Source organism: Chanodichthys erythropterus, chromosome 3, assembly GCF_024489055.1.
Source record: "Chanodichthys erythropterus isolate Z2021 chromosome 3, ASM2448905v1, whole genome shotgun sequence".
NCBI classification, from domain to species: domain Eukaryota; kingdom Metazoa; phylum Chordata; class Actinopteri; order Cypriniformes; family Xenocyprididae; genus Chanodichthys; species Chanodichthys erythropterus.
The window spans coordinates 52,636,921-52,647,565 of NC_090223.1; the positions used below are offsets into that span (position 1 = coordinate 52,636,921).

The 10,645-nt window shown below is 36.5% G+C and overlaps 2 gene segments (V, D, J or C); both read left to right on the top strand.

Moving 5' to 3' along the window:
* Positions 1–2,387: 2,387 nt before the first annotated feature.
* LOC137017967 (Ig lambda chain C region-like) lies at positions 2,388–4,167 on the top strand (the record flags this gene model as incomplete). The annotated part of the segment is given in 2 exon segments: positions 2,388–2,418; positions 3,238–4,167. Coding segments are annotated over 2 exon segments (348 nt in total), but the record flags the coding sequence as incomplete, so codon positions are not given.
* A 2,186-nt stretch (positions 4,168–6,353) lies between these two features.
* LOC137004858 (Ig lambda chain C region-like) lies at positions 6,354–8,121 on the top strand. The segment is given in 3 exon segments: positions 6,354–6,407; positions 6,831–6,882; positions 7,689–8,121. Coding segments are annotated over 3 exon segments (423 nt in total).
* The last annotated feature ends 2,524 nt before the right edge of the window (positions 8,122–10,645 follow it).

Sequence of the window (10,645 nt, forward strand, 5' to 3'; positions counted from 1 at the left end):
AAGCTCTGGTATAGTTACAGTTTCAAAACACATTAGTTTCATATTGTGCATTACAGAAATCACATTTTATGGCAATGTCAGGCTTAAACATTTTTAGATAACTATTCACTGGATAAGATCTGTGAATTAATTTAAAAGAGAATTATCTAACTTTATTCACAATAAGGTATTTATGTGGCAATAACCACACTTTGTTCTAGTCCACAATGTTGACAAAATTGCTCCAGCAGGTAATTACATAAGGTTTGGTAACAATATCTCTTTGAAAGAGAGCACAAACGAACCTATCGGATGGAACCAGACACTTGTCCACAAATGTTTGGATGGGATCAGACAGAGGTGGTATAACAAAAAGAGTCCCTTCAAAACCTTTAAACAGTGTAATAACACCTGTGGGTATTGCATCGAAAACAATGGCAAATTCTCTAGGCGTGACAGGAAAAATACATTTTTCAAAAATTCACCATAGGTTTATAAAAGACCATCTTCATTCAAAAGATCACGGACTGAGTTGATATCATACCAGTTTGGAAAAAATAATGACCTGTTTTTATAAATAATACTTTTATATGAAAATTTGGAGAAAAATTGTGCTTATAATAAGAGACCAAGCAAGAAGCATTTGTTTATGAAATGCAGACAGCTTTGCAGCTAATTTTTCAATATTATAGGCCTAATTGCATTCCTCCAAACAAAATTAAATAGAGGATTATCTATAATTTTACAGGTTTTATTGTCCAAATGTAGAGCTAATGCTAACAATGGTGATGGCTTTCAGGTGCAGGTGATTGGTGACAGGTGAGGAACCAGAGGGATGCTGGGAAATGGAGTCTGGGGAAAGTGAGACAGACAGTGAATGTGACAGCTAATGCATAATCTAGATAAACGTTGCACATATGGTGTGGATAATGTAAATTTAAATACACAAATGCATTTCCATTTTACATAATGCATTGACATTTTGCATACATTTCAAATTGAATATTGCTACCATAAGCTTCCATAAGGACCAGCTGATTAAGGCGGGAAATATCTGTGTGTAGTTATGCACAATGGGATGTAAACGACAATGAACAAAACTGGAAACAACCAACCTCTCTAATATACTGTACCCTTGCAGAATCTGTGAAAATAAATAATTGTAACAAAATAAGAGAGATCATAAAATGCATGTTATTATTTATTTAGTACTGTCCTGAATAAGATATTTTACATAAAAGATGTTTACATATAGTCCACAAGAAGAAGAAAACATAGCTGAATTTATATATATATTCAAATATAATATTTTGTTAAATTTTTTCACATTTTCACAGATTCTGCAAGGGGTTCACAAACGTTAAAGCTGCACTGTGTGTCTAAATCAGCAGTTCCTCTTTCACTGAAGGAGTTTTTGTACGGCTCTGCATCACTGTGTTAATGGAGTCTCATAACGCTGCTGACAGTAATAATCTCCTGCATCTTCAGGCTGGACATTTCTAATATTGAGCATGTAGTTTGTTCCTGATCTCCCATCAGTGAATCTCTCAGAAACTCCAGACATTTTGCTACCAACACTAGAGAACAGGAGTTTGTGTGTTTGTCCGGGTCTCCGGTGATACCAGACTAAATAGGATGATACACTAGAACTGCTGGACCTGCAGTTGAGAGTGACGCTGCTTCCCACGGACACCAGATTCACGGATGGACTCTGAGTCAGAATGATCTCAGCAAAACCACCTGCCGTCACAACAGCATCAGTCAGTGTTACAGTCAAACACACGATACATGAGAAGAGTGTTACAACATTTATAAAGCACTTCTAAAGCTCTGAATATTCAACAGTAATCTCACCAGCAAGAGAAAGCAGCAGAGAGCAGAAGATCAGAGCGTTTGCAGTCATCTTTGATAAGAATGAGTGAGAACAGACAAGAACTGCTGTTTATAGTCCTGACCGGAGGACAGTCCGTCTGAAACAGAGGGGTGGTGCACTTATTCAAAGCTGCTTCCTTTCAGGAGAAGATCTGTCACACTGATTAAAAGAAGAAAAAAAAAAACTTAAATTCTGTTTAAATAGATATTAAATGAAATTTCTCCACTTATTAAGACTTTGTATCAGTATCAGATGATATTTCTCAATAATTTTCTATATGCTGCTGATTTCTAATGAACATTCAGTAATTGACCATCAGTGAATCAACTGAAGTTATATTAATCTTAACATTGTTCCTTTAAAAAAAAAAAAAAAAAAAAAAAAAAGTGTGTATTCTTTATTGAACTGTAGTTGAGCACAATATCAAATCAAATGAAAGTTGTTGTTTTGGAGATGCAGTGAACAGTGCAGCTACTGAAGCGTTCAGGAGGTTTTTGTACATCTGCTCTATTAGTTTGTATCACTGTGATGGACTTTCGGCAGCGGCAGCAGACTGGATGTTGGCAGTAAGTAAATCATCAAATCATTTTAATGTAGTACAGTGTTGTCATATTTAGTCAAGTAACTGTAATTTATGACATTAAAAATGTAATGTATTACTTTGTATTGAGGGGGAATTTTCTATTTGATATTCTTACAGTAAATATAGAGTAGGATTATATTTGTGAGTCATACTTATTCATAATTAGTCATACATATTAGTTAAACTTAAGTGATTTTTTGACACACTTAAGCAGGAATTAAGTACTTTATATGTAATTTCATAATTATTTCTATTGTCTTTGAAATATGGTTAAAGTGAACTGAAGCATTTTTTTTTGTGAATGAAAACTTGCAATTTCAATTTAAACATGCCCTTCATGTATTTAAATATATTTGTGATTACACATTTGAAAAGATGAAGTTACAATTTAGTTCATTTAAAACATATTAACTTGTAATGTAATGTAAAATCGAACAACACGCTAGAGATAAAATTATAAGGAAGTACTTTACATGTGCTTTAGTATGTTAGTCAACACATCAAAATAAATGTACTTCTTTAAAGCATGACAAAATATTATTAAAACATAATGGTTTAAATATTTTATGTAAATCTTTTAATTTGACATTATTACAACGTGCGTTTTTTAAAAGCATATACTTAAGTGTGTTCTGAAACAGTCATGAAAGTATGCTCTCTTTAAGTGGCCTTTTATTATATTACTTTAAAGTCTATTTAAAGTGACGATAAGAATGTTATCTGTCACATTCATCTGTAATAAAATGTGTTAAGATGTTTGTTAAGAGAGTTGTTTGTCGTCCCTCTGCTCTTCTTCTCTCAGGCAACACTCCTCCTAAAGTGATCATCCTGCCCCCGTCCAGTGCAGAGATCTCCTCTGTGAACACAGCGACACTGCTGTGTGTGGCCAGCGAGGGCTTCCCGTCAGACTGGAGCCTGAGCTGGAAGGTGGACGGGAGCAGCAGGTCTCAGGAGAGCAGCGCTGGGCTCCTGGAGAAGGACGCTCTGTACAGCTGGAGCAGCAGCCTGACTCTCTCTGAGCAGGAGTGGATGAAGAGCGTGTCAGTGAGCTGTGAGGCCACACGGAGCGGCCAGCCTGCGGTCACTGCACAACTGAAGAGAGATCAGTGTTCAGAGTAGATCCACTCAGTCTCTCCTCTGCCTTCTGCTTCATCCTTCTGACTGATCATGTCTCACTTCTGCTTCTCTGATCTCATTCATGTGCTTTCTGTTATAACTGAAATAAAGTAATTCTATATAATTTTGTGCCTGTCTTTGATTTCTTTTGTTTGATTTGAGGAAAAAATAAACTTTTTAATCATTTATTATTTACATAGTCCTGCTGTTACAAATCAATGTTTTGAAAAGTACAAATATTCCATTAAATTTCCTTTCAAAATTATGTAGCCTCTCAAATCTTATGGGACTGTCTGCATCAAAGAAAAAAATAAATAAAATTGGATGGAGTCACATTGCAAGAAATGTTGACTTCCCTATAAAGTAGTTCATGTCTAATACACAAATAAATTTCACTCAGTGAAGCATGACAACACCTGCAGAGTAAATTATGAAACAAGAAACTCATCTTGAAACAACATTTGTGTGTGTTGCTATTGTTAGCATAAACTAAATCAGTAATTGAAATCTAAAATAGAATAAAAATGTATTTAAAAAGAAAGGTTCACCAAAGAAGCTTTAAGTGAAAAGTTCTGAAAAGAACCATGTTTTTTCTTATGAAGAACATTTTGAAAATCTAAAGAATCTTTTTTTTTTTCCACCATAAAGAACATTTTGTGGACTGGAAAGGTGTCACATGTGTTGTGCAGAAATCCAAACATGAATGATTCAGAATGACAATATCAAAACCAAAACACACAAGAGATTCTTCAGGAACAGCAAACTCACACAAGGTGGGACTAATGGGCAACCAAGGTAACAAACAAGGAGGTTGAGTGACTAAGGAGATGGGAACTAAACTGAAAGGAAACACATGGAAACATATACACATGAAAAAAAAACACTAATACATAACGTGAACCTAACATTACTCCCCTCTCCCACTAGGCGCGTCCTTGTAAACAACAGTCCCAGAGTAGAGGGAGGGAGGGAGACTTTTAGGTGGATGAGGAGCTGGTTTAGGGGGCAGAGAACTGAAAAAACTTGCTGAGGAGAACACCAAGGTGGAGGAGAAGGAGAGCAGAGCCAAGATTGAGCCCTGAGAGGATTCCTGGACAAAGCCTGAGGGCTGATCAACTGAAGATGAAGTGGAAAACCCACTGAAAACCAGCAGGATGACAGCCTAGGGTGACATCAAAGGCCAGGCAGTCTAAGGTGACGCTACAGACTTGAGTGATCGAGGTGGAGACGGAGGCCTGGCAGAACAGGGCGGCACCAGAGGGAGGAACAAGACAGAGCTGGAAGGCAGAAGAAACCTGATGGGACGAAGGAGTGGAGGGTTGAGGTGCAGCTGGTGATCTGGGAGTCCATGGTGAAACTAGGATGATGAGACAACAATGCGTGGACGGAGGAATGAGGGAGCCTGAGTGATGGCAGAACATGGTGGAGCTGAGGGAGGGCTGACAGGCCGAGGTGGAGAAATGGACCTGGAGGCTAGAGGTATATCCTGTTGAAAAAAATAGCATATGCTGGTTAGGTATGTTTTGAAGCATGGCAGCTGGTTTGAGCTGGTTTAAGTTGGTTCTTAGTTGGTCATGACCTGGATTAAGCTGGTCCTCAGCTAGAGGTAGTTGCTTGGACCAGTTTAGGACCAGCACTTGACCAGCTTAAACCAGGTCATGACCAGCTGCCATGCTTCAAAACATACCTAACCAGCATATGCTGTTTTTTCAACAGGGTAGCCAGATAATCTGCTTCACAGAGCTGAGCTGGTGGTGAAGGGTCACAAAGTGAAGCTGAAGAGCTGGAGAGAGTCAGCGGTGCAGTCGGATCTCAGCAGGTCAGGCTGGCTCACGGATGGACTGTCCTGATTTTCTGACTGTATGGCAGATCTTGCTGAAAACACCTCAGCCCATGTTTTTGAGCAGCCTGCAGATTGCTCTAATTATCATGATAACTTTTTTTGCATGAACTGGATCAGAGTTTAGTAATGAGTGCTGCATTTTAATGTGATTTGTCAAGTTACAAATGGTTATTTTTTATTGTAGCTTATAAAAAGATGCAGATGTCTCAAGAGTCATAAAAAAGATAAGAACATTCTTAAGTATTTTTTTGGAAATACTAAATATTCAAAGAAAATTCTTAATTTAAAAATTATAAGAAGAAAATAGTAGTTAAGATGAATATTATTCTTAAGAATATTGCTTGAATCAGGGCCCAGATTTCTTCTGTGTTCAGAGGTTTATAAACTGGCTCCAATCATAGTGTAATATTTGTGCAGTGTGTGTCTAAATCAGCAGTTCCTCTTTCACTGAAGGAGTTTTTGTACGGCTCTGCATCACTGTGTTAATGGAGTCTCATAACGCTGCTGACAGTAATAATCTCCTGCATCTTCAGGCTGGACATTTCTAATATTGAGCATGAAGTTTGTTCCTGATCTCCCATCAGTGAATCTCTCAGAAACTCCAGACACTTTGCTACCAACACTAGAGAACAGGAGTTTGTGTGTTTGTCCGGGTCTCCGGTGATACCAGGCTAAACTGGATGTAAAACTAGAACTGCTGGACCTGCAGTTGAGAGTGACGCTGCTTCCCACGGACACCAGATTCACGGATGGACTCTGAGTCAGAATGATCTCAGCAAAACCACCTGCCGTCACAACAGCATCAGTCAGTGTTACAGTCAAACACACGATACATGAGAAGAGTGTTACAACATTTATAAAGCACTTCTAAAGCTCTGAATATTCAACAGTAATCTCACCAGCAAGAGAAAGCAGCAGAGAGCAGAAGATCAGAGCGTTTGCAGTCATCTTTGATAAGAATGAGTGAGAACAGACAAGAACTGCTGTTTATAGTCCTGACCGGAGGACAGTCCGTCTGAAACAGAGGGGTGGTGCACTTATTCAAAGCTGCTTCCTTTCAGGAGAAGATCTGTCACACTGATTAAAAGAAGAAAAAAAAAAACTTAAATTCTGTTTAAATAGATATTAAATGTAATTTCTCCACTTATTAAGACTTTGCAGTTTCAGCTGATGTTTCGCAGTAGTTTCCTATGCTGCTGATTTCTAATAAACATTCAGTAGATGACCATCAGTGAATCAACTGAAGTTATATTAATATAATATTAACATTGTTCCCAAAAAAAAAAAAAAAAAAAAAAAAAAAAAAATGTGTATTTTTTTTATTGAACTGTAATTGAGCACAATATCAAATCAAATGAAAGTTGTTGTTTTGGAGATGCAGTGAACAGTGCAGCTACTGAAGCGTTCAGGAGGTTTTTGTACATCTGCTCTATTAGTTTGTATCACTGTGGTTGACTTTCGGCAGCGGCAGCAGACTGGATGTTGGCAGTAAGTAAATCATCAAATCATTTTAATGTAGTACAGTGTTGTCATATTTAGTCAAGTAACTGTAATTTATGACATTAAAAATGTAATGTATTACTTTGTATTGAGGGGGAATTTTCTATTTGATATTCTTACAGTAAATATAGAGTAGGATTATATTTGTGAGTCATACTTATTCATAATTAGTCATACATATTAGTTAAACTTAAGTGATTTTTTGACACACTTAAGCAGGAATTAAGTACTTTATATGTAATTTCTATTGTCTTTGAAATATGGTTAAAGTGAACTGAAGCATTTTTTTGTGAATGAAAACTTGCAATTTCAATTTAAACATGCCCTTCATGTATTTAAATATGTTTGTGATTACACATTTGAAAAGATGAAGTTACAATTTAGTTCATTTAAAACATATTAACTTGTAATGTAATGTAAAATCGAACAACACGCTAGAGATAAAATTATAAGGAAGTACTTTACATGTGCTTTAGTATGTTAGTCAACACATCAAAATAAATGTACTTCTTTAAAGCATGACAAAATATTATTAAAACATAATGGTTTAAATATTTTATGTAAATCTTTTAATTTGACATTATTACAATGTGCGTTTTTTAAAAGCATATACTTAAGTGTGTTCTGAAACAGTCATGAAAGTGTGCTCTCTTTAAGTGGCCTTTTATTATATTACTTTAAAGTCTATTTAAAGTGACGATAAGAATGTTATCTGTCACATTCATCTGTAATAAAATGTGTTAAGATGTTTGATAAGAGAGTTGTTTGTCGTCCCGCTGCTCTTCTTCTCTCAGGCAACACTCCTCCTAAAGTGATCATCCTGCCCCCGTCCAGTGCAGAGATCTCCTCTGTGAACACAGCGACACTGCTGTGTGTGGCCAGCGAGGGCTTCCCGTCAGACTGGAGCCTGAGCTGGAAGGTGGACGGGAGCAGCAGGTCTCAGGAGAGCAGCGCTGGGCTCCTGGAGAAGGACGCTCTGTACAGCTGGAGCAGCAGCCTGACTCTCTCTGAGCAGGAGTGGATGAAGAGCGTGTCAGTGAGCTGTGAAGCCACACGGAGCGGCCAGCCTGCGGTCACTGCACAACTGAAGAGAGATCAGTGTTCAGAGTAGATCCACTCAGTCTCTCCTCTGCCTTCTGCTTCATCCTTCTGACTGATCATGTCTCACTTCTGCTTCTCTGATCTCATTCATGTGCTTTCTGTTATAACTGAAATAAAGTAAATAATACTGTGCCTGTCTTGATTCCTTTTGTATGATTTGAGGGAAAAAGAGACAATTATATAAAGCGGGTCCAAAAAAAGTGAACTGAAATAAAGGTCAAATAAAAAATAAATATTAGTTGCTTACATGAAAATTAGGCATGTTGCCTTAATTGACAACTATAACTGAAATAAGCAGTTGAATTATTAAAATTAATAAAACTGAAATAAAATTAAAGTTGCATTGAAATATTTTAAAGTATTTGAAAAAAATGCACATAATATAAATTATTAAACTTTAAACTAAAATTAAAAATGTTTATAATTTATAATAAAAATTAAAATGTGAAAATAATTTTAAATATTAAATACTATAAATAATACTAACGTATCCCTGGTTTGTAACCCATTTTACATGTGCAAGAGTAACTGGTTAAGAGTGCTTTTTTGACCCACTTAAGTCAGACTTTTCTAGTCAGATGCTTATGTGTAATTTCATAATTACTTCTGTTGCATTTGAAGTTGTCTGAATGGTTCTTTTTCAGATGAATGTGTCTAGTGTTGGGACATGTGTGTGATGTACAGGATGAGCAGCTGCAGTGTCTCTCAGCTGTATCAGTGCAGTGTGACGGAGGTTTTTGTACGGCTCTTTATCACTGTGTGATTATTTTACCAGTGTGGTCGCTCTGACAGAAGTAATGTCCTGCGTCTTCAGGCTGGACTCCTTTGATGGTCAGAGTGAAGTCTGCTCCATGTCCACTTCCTGTGAATCTAGATGGAGCTCCAGGGAAACGATTTGTGGCCTGGTAAATGACTAGCTTAGGAGCTTCTCCAAATCCCCTGAAGTACCAAGCGATGTGGTCATTAAGATGAACCGGCCTGTTGGCTTTGCAGTTTATTCTTACTTCTTGTCCTGGTTGGGCTGCTGTTATTGACGGTGTCTGAGTGATGGTGACCTGTCCTTTGCACTCTAAAAGAGTCAGATATACCATGAGATATCACATTATGACATGTTAGTTTATGCAATAAAGATCTAGTCTGATTATACAAACCCTGATAAAATACTGCTAGCATCGAGATAAAAATTATGATGAAAGTCATTGTTGTTCTGTGATGAAGATATTGATCTTGTTAAACTCTTTCAAAGCACTCTTTAAAAACACTGAAGCATGTGCTGCCAATGCAAAGTGATGTTAAATATGTAAATGTTGGTTATTAGAGCAGCAAAGTCAAATTTCAAAGCAATAATTCACTTAAGTACGTTGTGTTTTCCCAGTATGATTATACTGAATGTTCTCTTTATGGGCAACAATCACACTCACACTTATTGCCTTAATAAAATCTCTCAATATCACTTTAGTGATTATTTGAGTTGGACTTACCAAAGTAAATGGCTAGAAATCTAACAGCTACTTTTGTCTAAAATTTACATGTACTATTAATATTATCTCATATTTCATTTATTTGAATATTTCTTTAAGATATACTTAATATTTTTGTTGAATTTAAATCCAAATATTTGAGAACTGAGTAATTATACTGGCCACTTTTAAGAACTACGATTATTACTCATTCCATGACAATATTCTTCATCTTTAACAACAACTTAAAGGAAATTCTTCTTCTTCTCTATTAGAATTACAGCAGTGTAGACACTGCTAAGTGTATTACTGCCCTCCTCAGGTCAAAGTTTGAACTAAATTGTCATATACAATATGCTAGTGCAAGTATATAACAATTAGTTTGACCTGTGGAGGGCAGTAATACACTTAGCAGTGTCTGTAGAGATGAATAAGAGCTAGTTCAAGATGAGCATTTATGGTAAAAATGTATACAATTTTAATTTTTTTTAGAAAATGAGCGATGGTTTCTCTAGATAAGACCCTTATTCCTCGTCTGGGATCGTGTAGAACGCTTTGAAGCTGCAGTGAAACTGTAATTTTGACCTTCAACCATTTGGAGGCCATTGTAGTCCACTATGGAGAATATTCCTGGAATGTTTTCATCAAAAACCTTAATTTCTTTTGGACTGAAGAAAGAAAGACATGAACATCTTGGATCACATGGGGGTGAGTAAATTATCAGGAAATTTTAATTTGAAAGTGAACTAATCCTTTAAGAAATTGAATAAGTTGGACACAGTTAACAGGTGCATGTAAAAAGAGATAAATCTGCTTTTCTAATACTATAGACAAAACCAACACAAAGAGTTCTGCTTGTAGAGGATGACAATATTGCACTCATTTGTGCTTGCTGTAACACTGAATAAAGCTGAAGTCAAAAACATAAATCAAAAGCCTTAATCTGTAAAACTGTTGTTAAAGTTTTGAACAGTTACAGTGGTTTCAGTTGTAAATCTTTATTTCTTGCACACAAACCTCTTGGGGTTTGATCATGGTCACTGGAGACTCTATTCTGAGACTCTCCTGCCAATGCAAATGCAAATGTGAATTTCAGGCCACACTTCTAGTTTTTGTGCAGGGTAGGGTACTCACTTTCTTAAAACATTTAAATAAAACTTTTGAACAAGTTATGAACTGAAGTGTTTAAT